This window comes from Mytilus galloprovincialis, chromosome 8 (genome assembly GCF_965363235.1).
Source record: "Mytilus galloprovincialis chromosome 8, xbMytGall1.hap1.1, whole genome shotgun sequence".
Classification (NCBI taxonomy): Eukaryota; Metazoa; Mollusca; class Bivalvia; order Mytilida; family Mytilidae; genus Mytilus; species Mytilus galloprovincialis.
Window position 1 is genome coordinate 54,645,357 of NC_134845.1, and position 22,617 is coordinate 54,667,973.

At 31.7% G+C, this 22,617-nt stretch overlaps 1 protein-coding gene across 1 annotated transcript; it reads left to right on the forward strand.

Annotated features, from left to right (window-relative positions):
- Positions 1-1,267: 1,267 nt before the first annotated feature.
- LOC143043718 (uncharacterized) lies at positions 1,268-21,754 on the forward strand. The gene is made up of 8 exons (XM_076215898.1): positions 1,268-1,274; positions 10,298-10,600; positions 10,756-10,801; positions 13,735-13,805; positions 15,853-15,927; positions 19,052-19,189; positions 21,056-21,227; positions 21,751-21,754. Exons 1-8 carry the CDS (start codon positions 1,268-1,270, stop codon positions 21,752-21,754), a joined length of 816 nt encoding a protein of 271 aa, XP_076072013.1.
- The last annotated feature ends 863 nt before the right edge of the window (positions 21,755-22,617 follow it).

Below are 22,617 nucleotides of genomic sequence, written 5' to 3' on the forward strand. Positions count from 1 at the left end.
TTTTTTACAAACAAAAATTCAAAACGGAAATTATCTAATCAAATTGCAAAATAAGAAAAACACATCTAACGTATGGACTGTCATATTTCTGACTCGGTACAGGTACTTATTTATGCATTAAATTGTGGATTGAATCCGTGTAGACGAGTTTTCGAAAATGTGTATTATTTTTTTTTACTTTCAGTGTTCAACATGTGCAGGTTTCATTAAATGCCTAAAGTTAGGGTTGACATTTATTCTTGTTTTTGTTCACCATCCCATCTGAATATATTAACAACTTTTTAACGTACTGTAATCACATTTGCAAATGAGCAACTGGGATCGAATTTTAAACGTAAGAATTTATGTTTTGTTTTTTCAAACAATTGATAAGGTATTTCTGGTAATCGATTTTTTAAAAGTTTAAAATCACCCCTCTTAAAATCAAAAAATCTATCAGCGCAAGGCTTGAGAACAAAATTTAATCTAAGAGTTATATTTCAATTTGACAAAATGATTTAATGACTGAGACTTTCTTAAATAACATAAAACGGCCACACATTTTCTGAATAATTGAATATATTCTTGTTTCGAATGACCTTCTGCCTTTTTTTGATAATCTATGAACTCCAAGAAACTACATACAAAGCCATGCATATTGTGTTGCGTATCACTCGCTTTTCAGATACCTCATATCTAGATAAGAATGCTACCCAATGGCGTGATACTGTTCCAGGAAAGTTTGATTAAAACTATATCAAGTACGGATATGCTGATATGGACTACATTCTTATGGCTAACATACTTATGGTTAACATATTCAAGATGTTTCATGTTATTGTTTGGTTTGTGAAAAAAAAACTTATTTTTTTAAAAGGTCTTCTATCGTCATAAATATTGAAAAACTATATGGTTGTCAAAAAGACAACTTTTGAACACAAAAAAAATGCAAAGGTCGTAGATGTTAGAAACTTAAGGTCCTCAAAACGGCCTGTGATGATTCAAAGACACAGTAATCATCCTTTGGTTTTCGCTGTCTACGAGTATTGTCCCTAATGTGAAAGTGTTTAACAAATTTATTTCGTGATATTTGATGCATGAAATATAAGTAGGGGGCTGTCAAACTGAATTTTGTGAATGTCAACCAATTTACACTGCTGATAGTAACACTATTCAAGTTTGATCACTAAAATGTTACATATAAAAAAACGTAAAGAACACTTTGAAAAATCAAATGACGTAACCATCTTTATTTGAATAGTATGATTTGAAGAGTATACATATTCAAATGGATGGTAAGTTGTTCACTTACTGAAATCATTTATCAACGAGCATTTAAACGGCTTCTAAAGGGTAACATTTATATTAACATCAAACCACGTGTTGTATACACGATTCCTGTGCTCAAAACCTGGTTTATACTTTTTGAATATTCGAACGAGACCTAGTCGAAAACATTTACTAACCTAGTTTTCATTTGAATTGTCTTATAAGCCTTTACTTTTAATAGGACAAATTGAGATTAGAAATGTGACTAATATTGTAATCCCATGAAATGTTTTTATTCGTGGAATTCTTCAGTGAAACGTTTGAAATGATTAAAAAAAATTAACCAAATCAAATTGGAGTCACACTATTTAAATGTTGCAGTGTATATATTAGCGGCAATAAGTAAAATTAGGCATAAAGCTTAAATCCTAGGCAATAAGCTAACGTCTAGGCATTAAGTTATTGCCTAAAATTTTCAGGCGTTTAGCTTATTTCCTGAAATTTGATGATGATTATTCATCCTATTGCCGAACACAATTTTAGGCAATAAGAAACTCTGGAATTTATGCATTTTTTGCGATTTATTCTCGATATAAATTCGTTTCCTAATTATCTTTCCAATATTACATGTATGAATATACATTCATTTGACAGATCTTCAAATTTAGTATACTAAGTTCATTTAAAAGTAATTTTAGCAGTTTAAAAACAGAATTAACTCAAACTGTTTTCATGTTTTTGTGGTAAAACAAAATATTAAAAAGTTTTTAAAAAAGTGATTGCATGCAATGGAAAAGGGGAAAAATTCTATAGAATAATTATAATATTTGTATGAAAACGTGTACACTTCAATAGTCTAGCTGGATTGCACTGGTCAAAAGTAGACAAAATTAAGATATTATTTTTTGCTCACACCATTTTCCAATTTTTTGTATTGGATTAGTAAATTTTCGTTGTTTTAACAGGTCCACAACTTGTGATAACAAAATGATTTTAACACACATTTCCATCAATTTTTCATATATATAATTATTTTTTGATGCGTTTCAATATAAGTAACATATTTTATCAGGGATTTTATTTCTAGTCTCTTCGGGAGAGTTTTTTTCATTGGCATTCATACCACATCTTCTTTTTCCTCATGCATTATCATGCTCATACATGTATTTAAACGCATGTTAATTGAAGTAATAAAATCAAATAGTTCAAGTACTCAGTAATTCTATAAATATGCACGAGATTTGACTTTGAACTTTTAAGAATGAAACCGTGACAATTGATATTCAGCTCCATCAAAGCATATAATGATTTAACCGATTATATATTTAATTTGAACTATTTACAACTAGTTTGTTCAATTCTAATATAAAACGTAGCTTTATTTTTGACTTATGTTTTGTTTCAAAGAGTTTTAAATGTACAATTAACATATCAATATTATTTGATTACCTTTAATTCAAAACTAATAGTTATTTTCTAATAATTAATCGGTTTTTTAATTAAAATTGTTGATTAAATTTTATACAATATTTCGTTTTTTTCATTTGTTATTTTCCTTTACCCCAATACTTTGGACAGCGGTTAGGACATCCTAGCTAAGATCATCCTTAAATTGCTTCGATATGCATACAGAGACATGAAGTAAGTCGGTCCTAATTTTATCTAGTTTCTGTTCTAAGAAAATCTTATAGGACCGATCTTTATAGGACAGTTCCCTTTATAGGACAGTTCCGATAAACATGCCCTAGTTCTCATAATGTTGTTATGTAACAAATATATTTTTATATAAATGAATGAATGAATTCCTTTTACTTGCATTTATATTTTAGGCATTAAGCTTAATGCCTGAACACATTTTTCAGGATTTAAGCTTAAATCCTAGGATTTAAGACTAATGCCTAACATCATTTAGGCAATACACTTACTGCCTAGGCGTTAGCTTATTGCCTAAGATTTAAGCTTAATGCCTAATTTTACTTATTGCCGCTAACATATATATTACCAAATTCCCATGCATCTAGAACATTTGTAACGCAGGTACCATCTCACGATCAAACACATCAACATGTGAATCTAGTATCTTCTATAATTTCACACAAATAAAAAAATAGTGAACCATAATCCTACAATGTCTTTGTTTGTAAGAGGTCCGTCACTGTTCTGAATACTTTAGCTTACAAAAAGATGAAAACAACGCTTCACGAATTTCCTGCATCCAATGAACTTTAATGTTTTACCTTCATTAGGAAATCCCAATTCTGAATATTTGAAAGGCAATAATTTATATAAACTTAAACAGTTATACAGCTATATGGCCAAAAAGGAACTTAACAATAATAAACAAATTCATTTTATGCATTTTTTTCAAGGGAAGTTGAAACCTTACTTTCTTTATAAGTCTTAAAAGTTTGAAGGATAAATTTTGAGAGACTTATTAAGAATCATGACAGTGCCAAAATACTGAATACTGAGCTGATGATACCCTCCTGAACAAGATGTCTACAAACAGTGGTATCAAAGTTTGCTGTTAGAAAATAAATACAACACTTTAGCAAGTGAGGAATATGACAGTTCTTGCCTCTTAGCTCAGTATTTCTGTAATTTTACATTTTTAATAAATTGCTACCGAGTTCAAACTGTTTTGTCGGGATAGTTAAGACACAGTGTATGGTGCACGGCTATCTACTGAATATATCTAACAGAGCATGTGTCTGTCTGATAAAATTAATATGATAAAGGTAAACAAAGCCCTGTACTAAGTCCAACATTTTATTTCTAATAAGCAGTTAAGCAAACAAAATATATGTATACATAGCCCTTAAATCATTTTTGGAGCATCAATAATTTTTAGAATAGATTATTTCAAGCACAAGTAAATGTAGATCGAATTTTAAATATTCCCCAGAAAGTTTTTATTCAATAAGATATTAAATTCAGTTCACAATTTAGGTTGAGACATCCTTTTTGTCTGGTTCTAGATCGTGTAATCTTGATTAGTTTATGACATTTATTTATGTCTTTAAGACTACATAGTCATATTTAATGACATGATCGTTTTACATGTTAACGCTATCAAAATGTTATAGTCCAGGGAGATTACAAGTTTTAAATATCAAACAGGTTATCATGACACACTTAACCTGTCATCCACCACCGTAGGTATGGACCTGTACGAGTTTTTAAATTTGTTGATCTTTCGAGGCTCTGCAATTCTAAAAAAAGAAAAGCTGATCATGTAAATTTTCATTTGCACACGTTATATTTTTAAAATTTCTGTTTCAAATATATTTCATAACTATATTAAAATGAACACAGCTGTTTGCAAGCGATGCAATTAAGTGCCCCAGTATTCCTAAATTGAATGTCTTGTCGAATGTACCTAGTTTCTCGAACCATTTAGCTATCCTTTCAAGTTTTTTAGGTAACTATTTAAGTGATCATGATTTATTATCACTGTTAACTTTCTGCATTAAATAGGTATTGTTATAAATGCATATTAAGGCAAATATCAAAGAAAGCTATTTTTTGGTAACAATAACAAATTTATTTCTCTCTATTTTTTTTTTGTAAAGAAAATATAGGCTGAAGCAAAATAACTAATAAATGAGCCAAAGACAATTTTAGGGACTTAATTTACTACAAGATTTCTCTTAATTGTTCATAATCTATAATTGACACTTAGTTTCTTTCAATAACCATGACCAAATCGACAAGGATTTTTAAAAAGTAGAATTCCATTAGCATGATAAGGGTTCTTGTATTGTTATGTTTAACAATTCATGACTCAAATCAGAAAAAACACATCGAAACAACATCTGATACAAACATTTAATAACCTTTTTAGACATTTTGATGATATGTATTGGTTTTTTTTATAATAAAGACTTTAGTATGTACAGGAAGAAATATTTCCTGCTGATTTGACTCAGCATAAAAATTATACTAACGACAAACACTGCCAATTTCCTAAATCTCGATAACTATATCTTCAACGGGAAGCTGTTTACCAAAAACGAACCTCTCAATAACTGATAAATTTTACACCAAGGATTTTGCTATCACAAACCTGTCAAATCTGTCACTAATTTTTATCATAGGGACAAAGACATCATTCGTAGGTTTTTCACAATCAATCTTGTATGATGCTTGATTATTACATAATTGAGACATAATCTTTCAATCAATTTAGTTGTGGTCTCGAGCTGTCATGTCAGTAACTGCTAGTAGTCCCTTGTTAGTTTCATAGTTTATGTATAATTGTCATTCTGCCTTTCTTACTAAGCTTGTTTACGACACTCGCTACATTGAAGACCTGTTGGTGACCTTCTGCTGTTGTTTTTTATTTTGGTCGGGTTGTTGTCTCTTTGACACATTCCCCATTTCCATTCTCAATTTTATTACTCATACAATGAGTATTTCTATACGTATTAGTGTTTGATTGTTTTTATACATTGATAAGAGGTCTAATATAAAAATAAAAAAAAAGATGTGGTATGATTGCCAATTAGACAACTATCCACAAAAGACCAAAATTACTCAAACATTAACAATTATAGGTCACTGTACGGCCTTCTACAATGAGCAAAGCCCATACCGCATATAGTCAGCTATAAAAGGCCCCGATAAGACAATGTAAAAAAATTCAAGCGAGAAAACTAACGGCCTTATTTATGTAAAAAAAAGTTCAGGGTAACTATGTCCCTAAACATGTTTATCACCACCGTGTTTATTCGCCAATCCGAAACCACGGGCTCTGGAATTCGGTCGTCTTGGATATTTTGTTAATTATTTTTGGTCTGGTTATTGTCTCTTTGACACATTCGACCTTTCGTTCTAAATTTTATATTCATCTAAACTATATATTAAAAACAGTAATGGTCAGAGTGATATTTGTTTACGACACTACAAAGATAGACCCAAAAGATTCCAACATATATTTCACAATGTTCAAAGCAAGAACTGTTAACACCTTTTCATGAAAGAAACATTTTACTTTAACCTATAATGGTTTACTTTTTAAATTGTTATTTGGGTAGAGAGTTGTCTCATTGGCACTCACACCACATCTTCCTATATCTATTTTGACGTTTATTCATGTAAACTGACTCAAAATCGATATTGAGGGTTGGAGAACCGTCATTAACATTATATACGATTTACATCTTATATTCGTTCAGAAATCAGTGGGTCAAAAGCGTTCAGTTATTTTTACCACTTTCTGTCAAAGTTCTAAAAAGATACTTTAAATAGAAATATAAGTAGTTTGTAATAAAAAAAAATATACACATAAACTTATAAGGTGTAGACAATTACCTTGAAAGACTCCTTAAGAATATTTACGACTAACAATCAAAAACGGCATTGTGCTTTACTCTTCCTGACAATACATTAAAGTGTTAGGGCGAATGATAAGTTTTGGTCCCACACAGATTTATTGCAGATATTATTCATACAAGCTATTTTCTCCTAGTGATAAAAAATTTAACCTCCATGTGCTACAAATATTTTTTATAAGAGATAAGGGGTCAACATTTTATTTTTTCATGAGAATGGACATACCTAACTATCAAGATTCAAAAGATAAAAAGAGCCAATATTATGAAGTTATGAAAAGACAAGTTGTGCTAAACGTGAAATTTTCATACTGTAACATTTTAGGTTGAACAAAAGGAAGCAGTATCCTTTAACTTCAATTACGGACACATTTATCACATCGAACACTAGATAAAAAATACAACAGATACAGTTATGTCTGTCTCATAACTTACTTACATATAAAAATTGGTAATGAGGTTCGATTAAAAACAAAACTTTATGAGAAAAGAGAGGAAGTCAGATTCCAAATTGTGAAATTTTCATTTTATATGTAGCAATATTTCAGCAGCGAATACATTCGGGAAATACATCTCCAAATTGCGACGATATTCCTGGGTTAGTATTTCTTATCATGAACTCCTCGATAAAGAGTGCTGCACAGAAGGAATCTATTAAACCAAGAGTTCTAAATGGTGTAGCTGATTTCATTCATTCAAACGTTTTTCGGCCGCCATCATCAGTTAGTTGATCGTTATGGATATCCGTCTCACAGATGCTAACGAATATTTTACTTATCGTGGTCCATTTTCAATCTTTTTACCTACCAAATTAGACTTAACAACAATCGATATGTGATACAGATGCCCAGTCTTTAGTTTTACTATGTTGTGTTTTTTTTTACTATTACTTGTCTGTTGGTTTTGTTTTAAATCATGGCTTTTTACTGTAATTTCATTTCACGGAACAACTTTTTGGCTATATAGCTGCAAACAATATAAAAAAATAAGTACGCCTAAATGTACACTTTTTGTAAAACTAAAATAAATGTCATTTACTTCTCTTGTTGTAGCGTGAATTATGTCGTCATATTGCTGGAACATGTTGTTCCTCACTTTTACTATCCAGGTAGGTTGATTATATATAACAATGAAGTAACACGGATAAACACATATATAGGTGTATGTTAGAGTGATTCGAAATAAAAATACCGAATTATTCTTACACGGGTGCAATACAGTTTTATCAGTAAACACATAGGCATCAAGTTTAAATAAATCGGCAAAACATGTTGAACCTCGATAGTATCTATTATCTAGGACGGTGACGGATCACTTACATATACGGACCCATAAAAGGTTGGAATTTGATATCGGTATAAGTGACCATTTGATTTTTCTAACAATTTCCAGGTGTATATTTGTTTGCACGTTTACTCGTGCCATGTCCTGAAAAATAGACGTAATTGTCAGTACAAAAGTTTACTAGTAATTTTATTCTGTGATTTCATAGAACTAGTTTCTCTATCTAATATGATAAAACACGGCCTTTTGACTCTTCGTAGTTGGCCCGTCACCGCGCGGGACATAGGATACTATAGACTTCAAACAAACATTGTATTGCCGATGTAAATTTGGCACATGCGTGGTAAGAGCAAATTTTACATAAATTATCAGTCAAGTCTTTTAAAAAAAGGCATTGAGATATTTGCAGTATGCATCATAAAATAACGTCACCTTCTGTTTTCCGTATGTTGATTTTAAGAACCCCATACACATCATAAACAAACTACATAATACAAAATTTAGACGATAAATTAAGGTAAGCGCCGACTTCAATCGATTGGTTTTAAAGACTTGCAGGCAAAAGATCCAAATGATATATAGCATGTTTTTTCCACTAATGCGTCATATTGTTTTTTTTTAGGTTATTTCATCATGGGCGATGTCTGAAGCAAATTACAGCTTACATTGTCCTGTTCAATCACACTGGCGACATAGAGCAAAATTTAAATGTAGTTCTACCGGCAGTTACTTCTGTGTGTTTGACGAAAATAAACGTAATTTTATTGAATTCTGTCACAAGAATGCAATAATCGAAAAGAAAGGTAAAAGACCTCACGAATGTTGTTAATATATGAATAACACTAGATAATACATTTCAAATATAAAACTACTGACTATGCATGACAGTAATTATATAATCGTACTATTTAAGATGTGTAAGGCCGTTGAAAGTAACTGACCACATTTCAGTCTTGTATTAGTATTTAATTCCGAGGAATACTGCGACGATCTATACGAGTTAAGTTTATAAAATGTTTTACTTCAAAAATATTTCGTGGAAGCGATAACTTTGGAAGAAAATCTCTTTATAAACAATGAGTGTCAAAAAGTATGAAAATAATTATATACTGGATGATTTTCAAATTGTCTTGGTAGGAAAAAAAAACACGTATACAACGATAGTGTCCGCAGTATATAAGCGGGTGTTACTGTTTTTATTGAAGCACCTTATGTATTATCTGGGGTTATAACTTCGTATTGTCAAAGTTATTACCACGACAATAGAACACAATTTAGGAACTACAATTGACCTCAGTTCTTTTACATCCCACAAATAAAGGTAGTTCTCGGCTGGTCCCTAAATAAAAATGTGTACTAGTACTAAGTGAAAATGGACGTCATACTGAACTCGAAAACATGTAAATGAACTGTAATTAAAAAAAAACATGCAAAGCTAACAAGAGTCAGAGGCTCCTGAATTTGGTCATGTGCAAAAGTGCAATTGGGTTAAACATGTTTTGTGAGGTCTCAACCCTCCACCTATAACTCTAGCCAATGTAGAATAAAACAGAGATACGCTTTAAAAGTTTAAGCAAAATGACAATGATACATACTAACAAAGGACAATTAACAGTAACTAATATGCCAGCTCCAGACTTAAATCAACTTCATTGAAAATTGTGTGTTCATCATATAAAAATCAAGCAAATTCCCTCCCGTTATGAATTTTGTATCATACAATCATAACATCTATGAAAAGAACATAACCCGTATCATGCCAACAACTGGCTTAAAAAAACGTGTTTATCTTTTAAATGCAAAGACCCTATGATTGAATAAATATTTAAACTAGAATATGCAATCATTGATTAACAGTATCGTAACAATATCTCTTTCGAATAAGTCTGTTGAAAGGTTTGATTAGCTTTTTAAGTTATGTAATTTTTAACTTACTTTATTCAAATATAGAAAACATAAGACAATCAAACGATTGCTTTTATATTGATGCAAAACGACTGGAAAACTTTTTACTCATCATGCAATTAGTTTATGCATACCTAACCGTTAATGAAGTACGAAATATATCATTTAAAACAACGATCGCGTTTGTTTTAAATCAAGGAAAGTTCCTTAGTTCTCAATGTTTTTGAGGAAAAACAACAACAATCAAATTTGTACATTTGATCATGACATTGACCTGACATATCTTTAGGTGGACTGATGATATAAATTCATAATACCATATAAGTCTCTACAACTTACAATTCATAAGCTACGCTGTATATTATTATTCTTTCTCCTTTGGTTAATTCAGCAGGGGAATTAACTCTCATATGAAGTATCGTATCGGTTAGAAAAGTTTACGATTTGGTTTAAGGTTTTTGTTCCGACCCAAACATGCCAAAGCTAGAAAAAGAGAAGGTTTTATTGAATTTATGTTTATATTTTAGGATATAAAGTCATATTTCGCGGATCGATAGACGGGGACCCTTGTGAGAATAATTTGTACCAACCTTTTAAATTCAACTCCTCTGGGAACAGTGGCTGTGTTTTTAAAAAATCTGTATGCACTGAAGAGGGGCAAGTTATTTATAGGAATGGGACAACCCAAACTGATACTGTATGTCGCTGTGATGATTCGAAAGGCTATGCTTTTATTCACAGACCACATCATCGATGTTATTGTGTTCCATCTAAAGAAGATTGTTCCTGCTTTTTTAAGAAATATTCTCCTGATGAATTTTTATCACAAGGTATTTATGTTTGTGCAAGGTTTTATATTGTCATAATGTTATCTCTTAAATGGTTTTGAATCTTTATTACTTAGTATTTCAAGAGCAGACAACATCATTCATGAATTTCACTAACGATTATCAATCAAATTGTTAGATCCAACTTTACCTTTCAGATTATGAGTGTCTAAAAACGAGGGAACGAAATGCTGACTGTGACATGTGAGTACATTTTTAATTCTCTCTCTCTCTCTTGCCCATTTAAATTATGCATTATTTCAAACGGATTCTACTGAAAGTAACATATACATATATAGTGATCGAACATGCAATGTTGTGATTGAATATTATCCAACCGGATCAAAATGTGTTTTTAAAAGGTCGAAGAACAATTAAATGTGATGAAATAGACAGTTACTATATCTATCGTATTGCGTTTAATGTTAATAAATATGTTGTATGAGACAATTTTCCATCCAAGTCATAATTCGATAATATTCATAGGTCTAAGTTCAGTCTTTAACACGGAGCCTTGGCTCACACCGAACAATCAGCTGCACGGACCCAAAATAAAAGACTACTGTCAACCCACTGAAACGGGAAAAAACAACGGTCTAGTTGCCTGATACGCTGGTTTTTTTTTTCTCGAGTTTTTTACTTTTAATTATCTTTGTCTCATCTAACTAAATGATCAAAAAGTATAAATCACTTGTGTTATATACAAAAGAGATTGTTATTCCATCATTGGCACATCTTATGGTGTGCATATATATCAGTAATGTTTTGTTACTTTACTCTTCACAAGTTATTCACAATACATTGTTAATTATCAATTCAGGGATTCAAACAAAATGCAATAGAGATAAATATCCATAAGCTGTTCTTTTATGGAATTTGAAACAGATATATCATGTTAAGGAGGGGTATTTGCGAAAAATACCAGTCGAGAGAATGTTAAATTTCCCGAGCCGTAAGTCGAGGGAAACTCATTCTCAAGACTGGTACTTTTCGCAAATACCCCTCAAGAACATGCTATATCTGTTTAATTACACCGAATGTTAATGTTCAAAAACGCATTGATGATCGTGGCGTTACAAGCGTCCAGTCGGAAAGGGTATTTTTGGCAGATACCACGGCAGAGAGGGTAAAGAAAGGCATATCCTTTTGGGAAATACCCCGGCGGCGTTAAAAAATGAACGATATTCATTTGATAACAGTGAATTGGTGAAAAATACACTGGCTATCAACCAATCAAAACCCAGTATTCTTACACAAGGTGTAATTATATTAAAAACGAAATACAGAATTCCAATTCGTAAAGTGATAATGATTAAACCTACCTATAAAGCTCATTAAAGAAGCATAGATTCGTGTCTAACTCGTTGACTGCGTTTATTATTCATTTTGTTTACTTTTTTCATTCGAAAGATTATCATGTAGTTCATATAATTGATTTTTATGTGATTGGCTTTGATGTTTTCCTATTCTGCATAAAAATAAGATATGAAACATCCATCACATTGAAAATATTGCATTTGTGTGATCGTTTAGACATCGGGGCATTCTATACCTGGCTTTGCGGCATTGGCATTGTTCATTGTTGAAGACCATACGGTGACTTATAGTTTTTATACCTTTTTTTTATCTCTTCCGTTGTCTGTTTGGCAATCCCACCACATCAACTTTTTCAATATAACTGAGGTATAAGCTTGGGAAAAAGGTATTTAAAAAAAAACCGAACTTTTTGTCAAATGTACTCAACTTCCACCAATGACGTCTTCTTCATCTTGGTATTGTACAAACTTACTTACTTACTTAACAGATAAAACAATGATATCATATGATGTTTCATGACAAATAAACCCGACTCGACAGTACTTTTGTAGTTCAGTATTTTAGTATAAGTTTAAACTCTCAAATGTTCAGGGCATAACTGTGGAAAATATTCCGCAGAGCCCTATATTTTGACATTTGAATAAAATCGTAGTGCATATCAATTTTCCATTCTGGGATATGATTTTTTAACAAAATTTAAGAGTTAAGGTGGCACAGATTTAGCCGCAAATGGAATTCCTATGGAAAATTGCATTGTCTATATTTACAAAATTTCAATCTATAGGTTACCGTACGGCCTTCAACAATAAGCAAAGCCTATAATGCATAGTCAGCTATAAAAGGCCCTAAAATGAAAAATGTAAAACAATTCTAACGGGAAAACAAACGGCTTTATTTGTGTTCAAAAATTGAACGAAAAACAAATATGTTACACATCAACAAACGACAACTCCTAAATGACATGCTTTTCACTTGGAAGAGACACATACCTACATAATTTGGCGGGGTTAAACACGAAAGCGGGATAAAAACCCTCACCCTAACCTGAGACAGTGGCGTAACAGTACAACATAAAAACGAACTGTGAAAATTAGTTGATTAGTATATAGCATTCGCTACAGTGAAAGTTATACCAATGGTGTGACGTATATTTCAGTATTATTGTATTTTACATTCTTAAAGACAGATAGTGATATTTAACATTTAGATTATAAAAAGCAAAAATTAAAAATGTACATAAAGCACATTATCCTGGGTTTTTACTACGACAAAAAAAAAGGATTCAAGTTCACAACTACGATGAAATTTCAACACTGGCCATTATCAGTACTAGATTAAAATAGATGTAGTAAGTATACATATGCTCTAACACTTAGAGCTCAACGTATTGAAGCTGTATTTCTTATAAGGTTTGTACTGAAGTGTGTACTGTATCCAAAAAAAAAGTAAAAAGCACAAAAATACTGAACTCCGAGGACAATTCAAAAAGGAAAATCCAAAAACAAAAGGCAAAATAAAAAGTCAAAACACATCAAACGAATGGATAACAACTGTCATATTCAATTTTCAATACATTGAAGTGATTAATATAAAATGCATTTTCACACTCCGATATACTTTCAGGAATGTCGCTGATTATTCATCTATAAATTTTCTGTTCAATATAAAATTGTTAGAGAAATTATAGAAAATAAAGCAGGTATCACGATAACTGATAAATAAAAATAAATGAGCGTCTATATGAGCAAAAAGGACCTAAGTCAAAATTAATCTTATAAAGTTATTTTTAAGTTACATGAGTTATGCATGATACATTTCAGAATCGACGGCATGTTAGACATCTCGGCAGTCATATCAACCGACGGAGATATTACTAAAGAAGGAACAACTGGTAAACTAGACATTACAGTAATATATATACATGTAGTCCTGTTTTTACACCACTGGGTGGATGCTACTGCTGGTGGACGTTTAGTTCCCGCGGGTATCACAAGCCTAGTAGTTAGCACTTCGGCGTTGACATGAATATCAATTATATGGTCATTTAAAAAATTTCCTCTTTACAAAACTTGGAATTTTCGAAAGACGCCGGATGTTCTTATCCCAGGAGTCGATTAACCTTAGTCGTATTTGGCACAACTTTTTAGTGAATTTTGGGTCCTCACTGCTCTTCAACTTTGTACTTGTTTGGCTTCTTAACTTTTTTGGTCTGAGCGTCATTTGTGAGTCTTATGTAGACAAACGCGCGTCTGGCGTATTAAATTATAATCCTGGTACCTTTGATAACTATCATGACTCAACTTTTTCTTTCGTTTCGATACACGTTGGTTTTATTTGTTCTTTTTTCTTAAATGATTTAGTGTATTTGTATTTGCCTTGCAGAAAAAAGGAAAGTTTTGGTACAATGTATGTTAATTTTGGTCGTATGTCATAGGTTTGAAATAATAATTACATCGATTTGATTCAAATATAGAATCATATTCAAAACAGTGTGGATCTGGCCATTGATTGACGAGACGACCTAAATTATCCCATTGACTGGGACAGATTAGGTGAACGTTTGTCGGTAACAATCACTATGTACTTGTTAAAGACACTGAATCTGTGAGGTCACCAAAGTTTCTCAACACCCAAATAAAGCAATTCGAAAAACTAATCCGGAATATTACGATGTGTTGATTTATATCAATAATATAAATCAAAACATAAAGGTTATTCCTGAATAATTTTTCGAATTATTTTATTATTAAAGGCGTTAAGAACCTTTGGTGACCCCACAGTTTAAATTCTATAATAAGTAAGAAGTGATCGATGGTTGTTACCGACAAACGTTCATCTAATCTGTCCCAGTCAATGGGATAATTTAGGTCGTCAATCAATGGCTAGGACCACACTGTTTTGAATATGATTCTAATTTGAAGAAATGGATTTGCTGCTTAAACGGACAAAAGGCAAGGCCAAGTATGTAATTACATGATTTGATATTAATGTTAAGTCTTATTCAATAGTTTCGTTGTTTTCCACTTATGAATGATGTGTTGCATGCGGTTTTAATTTGTTAGCCATTTTTTTCTCCTTATCAATGTATGACTTTTAAACAGGGTATACTACTGTTGCCTTTGTCTTTTTATAAAATGAAGGACAAATAACTATGAACATTGATGCATATAAATTATTTTTTCTTAAATACCATTCGTCTGTTCGACAAAATCAAAATGGGAAAGTCAACGATATTCAATAGATACGTAGCTGAATACATGTATGATTGATTGATTGATTATTCATTGTTCCTAAACGCAACTTTAAGCAATGTTTGCTATACCTCATATTTCATTGTTTGGGGAAGCCGGAGTGATTATTGTAAGAAAAAACTGACAATCCTCGTAAATAAATGTTCAATGACCTGCATAAGTGATATACATACAAGAGAAACAAATGGTTAGCCAATGTAATCCTATTTCATCTTTGCCTATGGGAGTCTATGTTGAAATAAAAAACAGATATTCCTAAATAAGTGAGGTTTGATTTTTGAAAATGTTATTACGGGAAAACTATGATGATGTAATTAGCAATAATATTCACTACAAACTAAAATTTGCAGATACTAGAGGTCGAAATTTTCTCAGACAAAGGTTGTCTGATTTTTGAATTGTTTTTGTATTCCTTTTTGGTGATACTTCTATACCTTTTTTAATTATGATGATTCTATTTTGTCAAAGTACGATCAATTCAGCTGAAGAAGACAGCACATGTTAGATTCTAGTATCCGTCTTAGTGTTCTGTCAGTCTAGTGGTCACCACTTAACTACTGACAAGAACTGTTTAAAGACATTATTCAAATTATTACTTTTGTTGCATTTCAGGAACATGAATGACTACTTGGTTTTTGAAAAACATTAGAAAAGTAATTATAACCCTATATACGATTTTAATTACAGATAGCTTCCCCATGCCGGCTTCGATAGTTTCATTGTTGATCTTGTTGTCCATAGCTGTACGTGCATATATTTTCAGTAAGAACATTCTAGCTGAATTCATTGTTCGATGTGTGTAAATATACAACTTTTGAGTTCGCTGCATTTCCTTCAAAAAAGTTTGGTTTTAGTGGACTTCATGCGTGCGTTTAAGGGCACCGTCTCTTTCGTTCCCATGTTGAGCGAGTTGTTAACAATATAATATGATGATTTATCGCACGAATTATTCGGCAAATTGAATCCCCATAAGAAACAATCAGCACTGCTGTCATTAGGTGATTGTGATTACGTACCCACGGAACAAACATTTTTTTTTCTAGTTTGTCCTGCATAACGACGATCACTTAGACGCTTGAGAAACGTTAATAGTGCAGAGATACATCTGGTAAATGACGTTATAAAGGCGTACATAATTGACAAGTTTACTACCTGGTGAAGGAAAAACTCGAAGGTGATCTGTGGTTTAACTATAAATTGGATAAAGGGCCATCAATACCAGCATTTTTTAAGTAATCATTGACATGAACGTAAAATGTGACAACATTTATGTGGTTCTGGTGTTGTCCTCCATCTTTGATTTTGAAGTAGCAGATTACGTTGGTCTAAATATTTGATGAAATGAGCAAATTGTTAGAGTAGTATGTAAATAATCTATAAATAAAGGCAACAGTAGTATACCGCTGTTCAAAACTCATAAATCCATGGACAAAAATCAAAATCGTGGTAACAAACATAAACCGAGGGAAAGGCATTAAATATAAGAGGAGAACAACGCCACAACACCGAAATGCAACACACACAGAAACGGACCAAGCATCAGACAAAATCCCACGAGAATAACAAGTATAACATCCAAACCAAATACATGAATTTGGGATAAACAAGAATAAAGTGGATAAGACTTTTGAAGGGAATATCGAAAAGTGTGTGTTTAATTACGGCTGTAATTGTTTGATTCTATTTTTTCAACTTTGCAAAATAAGGGGAGATGACTCAGATAAAGTATTTTTTTATAAAAAAGAAGGTGATATGAATTTACCTATTTTGATATGTAGTTATAAAACAAGTTCGGTGACCCCATTTTTTTCTTTTTCTTATCTGAAAGCATGTTATAACAGCTATCTTCTAACGTTTTATTTTAAATTTCTATCGAGAAGTTTTCTTTTTATCACACAAAATTTGCTTTAAGATGCATAATATATAAAGAATCTGATAATTTTGCACAACCAGTAACGTGAAAAAAGGTCCGGTGACCCATACTTTTATTAGAGTTTTGAAAAAAAGAATGATAAAACTGTATTTTGACAAATTATTAAAAAAAATCTACCAAATTGGATTAAGACGCCACGTTTCCTTAACTAAGAAGATTTGTTTTGATTGCTTATGAGGATAGAGTGGGTGTTAGCAGTTGGCAATTATAGGCAACCGTACGACCTTTAACAGGGAGAATATTGCAACATTTTAAGCTTAATGTATTGCCTGCAAATTCTCTACGTTCTTGATGTATTTTTTCTTAAATATTGATATAACTTAAACAACTGTATTGATATTCATATGAATATTGAACTTAGCTTCTTTTTCTTATTTAAAAATACACTCCGTCACATTGACATGTGAAACGTAACAATCACGGAAATTGAAAAGATGCATATGTATTGGTAAAAAGAATTAATTGATTGTTTATTGTTGCTTGAGCAATGGAAGATCTATATATATCTACCTTTTAATTTTGTATTTATCGACTTAAACTTGCTATAGGGTTGAGTATAGCTATTTGGTTTGAGAAGCTTATACGGTTCTTCCTTGCGATGGCAGTTTTGTTTATCCGTTGGTCATATCGGTATACATGAAGGCCTCTAAGATAAAAGAAAATAACAATACGAAAATTCAAAGGTAGATAGATCTTACAAATACATTTGCATCTTTTCAATTTCCGTGATTGTTACATTTCATTATTAGCCATGGCGTTGTCAGATTATTTTTTATGTATGAGTTTGACTGTCCCTCTGGTATCTTTCGTCCCTCTTTCTTCTGTAGCTCAGTCCGTATCGTGAACCTGGATATGTATGATGGCTCGTTTCGAAGCTTAGACATTTTCACATACGTGGTTAGATTTTTTGGTACGAAGTGTGATTCATTTTTCCGTAAATTAGCATATCCCGAAATTTTTTTGTGATGTTGCTTTTCATGGTAAATAAAATCCCTTTTTTCACATAAAGCATTCGTTGAAAATTTAATACTTTGAACACATTGATATCTCCATAGTTTTTACTATTTTTTTCACAATTTGTTAACACTCAACTTTATGTTCCTCACTTTGAGGCGTATTAGTGATATTGACATATTTAATCCGGAAACTAATAAAAACCACTGGATTATAATCATGTACACCGCATATATTATGTGATATCTCCATTTGTCCTGTACAAATTAAAGTTATTGGTATTTACGAAGCGTATGCATTATGCTTCAGCAAGTTTAAAGAAAGATCATATATGTAATCAACTGTTATTAGTCGACACATCATTAAAATTAAAATAAAACAAACTAAATCACCCCATGCTGAATTACTCCTTTAAACGGAGTTTAACATCTCAAATCCAGAATGGGTAACTATATATATTATCCTAACATACTTTTTTAACTATCGGTCATTACAATCGTCTGGCCTGTATACTTTCGTGTGAATGTTTAACAGAACACCAGATAAGACATTTAAGACTTGGCCTGCAATAACACTGATCTGCTGAATGCGGTTGTTAAAACAGTTTCAATCAAAACCATTGGAGCATTTTTTGCAAGACAAAATAATCAATATCGTAGAATATACAATTACGAATAAGTTTTGATCAGTCTTGAACTTTCATGTTCACTTTCAGAACACAACGGGGGCATCGCGGGTCCGTAACTGAAAATACTACCAGGATTTTTAATATTCGTATAGTCATCTGATAGAGTCATTACTAATTGTAATGATGTCATCTGATAGAGTCATTACTAATTGCAATGATGTCATCTGATAGAGTCATTACTAATTGTAATGATGTCATCTGATAGAGTCATACTGATTGTTATGTTCGAGGTTTTCCTTGAGTATTCTGAATGAACCCGTCCTGTTTTTTCTTAACAACAAAAACACATAAAACATGATTATTTTTAACAGACGTTTCATCAAATGCAAAACAAGTGCACAACGAAGTGTCTAGAAATTTTTTACTCGAACAGAAAGATGAAGTGCAGACAGAACAGAACGGTTTAAATAAACATGAAGCAACATGCATAATTCCTAAAGATGTTTTAGGTATGTAATATATATATATTTGTTAATATCAATAGCGTAAAACAAGCTTTGATAATAGGTTATATTAAGGAATAACAGAAATCTCCAAACATACCTCAAAGTAAAACATAAATACAAGAACAGCAACACCTGATGCTCGAAATGACACACAAACGAAGACAGCACACAACAAAAGAAGATCGCATACATATAGGGTGATTATGTGGGTCAATAAATGTAATGTGAGGATGACACTTCAACATACAAAGCTGTGATAAGATCACTATTGCAATATATATTTTCTTTTTACACTTTATGACACAATGATAATTTTATAATCAATTAAATTTAACAAATAATAAAAAAAAGAAAATACCTCTATGATTTCATGTCAATTTTGAACAATTGACAATTGTTTAAAAAATTATGAAATCTTAAGATCAAATATTTCATCAAAATAAATAAAGAGAATCAGTCAAAGGAAATTTATTTTAGTTTAAATTTGGGTTTTGAACATCAGACTGTGATGGATGACGACACTTACAACTAATAGTGAAAGAATGACTAATCGATAAATTCAAATAGAAAAACTAACAAAACACAAGAGAATTAAATCACGTTTGACATGTATGAGCGTATGGCATTTACAAAATAGCAGTGTTATTAGCAAAAGATTAATTAATTAATTAGCACGAACATTTTTTTTTTTCATTTAGTGCATGTGATTTTTGCAAAGACGACAAAGGCCATTGTTTATTCTGATTAATTACAAATTACAGTTTAAAACTCATTCTATTAGTTATTGTGTTCATTTCAAATTGAGTTATACGGAATTGTATAATTTGTCTATCTATAAGTATCTCCGAAATCTAATTATATAACATTTTTTTTATGATCGAGGAAATTCTAGATTTTATCAATTTAACTAGATCCTCAACAACAATGGTTGTATCATTGATTTCAAATCATATTACCTCCGATTGGAATAATATAAACTTCAATGGAAATCAAAAAACCTTTAGGTTTTTTTTAACTTATAAATAGTTAATGTCGAACATTATGGTTTCCACATTAACAGTTTATTTGACATACTATTGCATTTACGAATGCAAAATGAACAGCGATCAATATACTTATCCGTAAGCTTGAATTTATATGACAATTATGTTCTTTTTGCATTTTCACTTTTTCCAGATGAACAAACAGAAGAAATAATGAAATGGAAGAAAACACACGTGCATTTTGAAAAAACTACTGCGTCAAAAATTATTTTAGATGAAATGAAAACCAATGGATTTTTAGTTTTATCAGGTCCCCCCGGGTGTGGTAAATCTGCCATAGCATATAACACAGCTTTTATGTTGGAAAAGACTGCAAAATTTAAAATTTTACCTATCTCGGCACCAAAAGAAATCCGAGAATACTTATTGCCCGACACAAAACAGATATTTGTTATTGACGATCCAGTAGGAAGATATGCTGTTGATGACACAAGTATTCGACGATGGAAGAATGAAGAACACTTTATAAAAGAAACATTTACTAACTCTTGGAATACGAAACTTATACTTACTTGCAGATCCTACATTTATAAATCTGGATTTAGTCGCTTATTACATTTCTCACCAATACATTTTGATCTGCTTTCATCTCAATTGAAGCTATCTATTGGTGAAAGGACTAAACTATGCAAAAGATGTAACTTACCAGATGTAAACGAAGATACAATCATGATGTATGATTTCTTCCCGTTGCTATGTGCGATGTATTCAACACTAGAAGATACAAATATGTTTTTTGTAAATCCATACAAAATCCTTATTGAAGAAATCGGGAATCTTAAGGAAAAGTCTGATATAGCATTTCTTGCAATAGCTTTACTTGTAGTACAAGATGATAATATTGCTAAGAAAAGCTTAAGCCTAGAAAATCCAACAATTAAAGAGTTGTTAAATGATCTGTGTAATGAATGTGGATGTAATTACTTCCCTTCAACTACAGTGCTGCTGTCAGCACTAAATGATTTGATTGGAACATACATCAAAGAAACAGAACACGGGTTTGCTTGTATTCACGCTACGTTGTTCCGAAACCTTTTGTTTATAGTAGGGAGCAGTATCATTCATTGTTTACTAAAAATGGCAAAAGTGAGTTTCTTGCAAATCGACTGCAGTTAGATTCCATACAGCAGGGGCATGATAAATTAGTTATCATGGTCAAACCAGAACAGGAAGAATTATATTTTCGAAGACTTATGTCGCATATAAGAAAAGGCTACCATAGACATGTATTTACCGGTATACAGATGAAGTATCAACTATTCAGATCAAAACTTATAACATTTCTTAAAAATTTAAAAGATATAGATATGACATGCGACGATAATAATTCTACACCTCTGCATGTTGTATCAGAACAAGGTTATGAAGATTTGGTATTCAGGCTTTATCAAATAAAAAAGGACCATATAAATCATCAGGATAAAAATAACAGAACGCCATTGTTTATGGCTTGCTTAGGTGGTCATGACAAAGTCATTCACACAATTCTTGGTATAGACAACTCTTCATTACATATTGCAGATAGTGAAGACTTAATGCCTTTGGATGCAGCCTCGGTAAATGATCATTCGTCTTGAATACAATTGCTTCTAAAAAAAGGTGCAAATGTTAATAGGAAGGATAAAATCTTAAAACGAACAGCGTTACAGAGAGCGTGTGAAAGAGGAAGTAGCAAAGTAGTTAACCAGCTATTGACTCATAAGACTGACATAAAAAATCCAGATTCACATGGACTAAAAGCGATTCATATAGCATGTCGAAGAGGGCATGACGATATAGTTCAACTTCTACTTAAATTCAAAGAAGACATGATAGATGAATGTGATACTCATAGTAGAACACCTATTCTTATAGCTTGTGAAAACAATCAACAAGATACAGTTTCAATGCTTATCAGGTACAACGCAGATGTGAACAAAACTAACGCTAAACGAAAATCCCCTCTTTATAAAGCATGCAAAATTGGCAATACACCTTATCGCTATTTGTCCGCCATTGCTGGAAATCACACAGGTTCCCGTAAAATTTTGACGTCATAAAACAAAATGTCTGACGCCACAATGGAAAAGTGATTGTTGTTGACGTCAAAAGTTCAAGCGGACGGGTCAGCCGGGAATAGCGATAAGGTGTATACTATTACAGTCGAGCAATTGATAGACAATTCGGCGAGAGTAAATGCACAGTCCGATATTGGCTTGTCTCCGTTGTATATTGCCAGTATGAACGGTAACCATAAATGTGTTGAAATTTTATTAAACAAAAACGCTAAACTAGATTTAGCAACTGCACAATTGGACGCCATTTCTTATAAGTTGTAGTAGAGGATATTTTGGAAATATGTAAATTATTGCATATCAATGGTGCAAATATCAACACAAGTGAAAACTC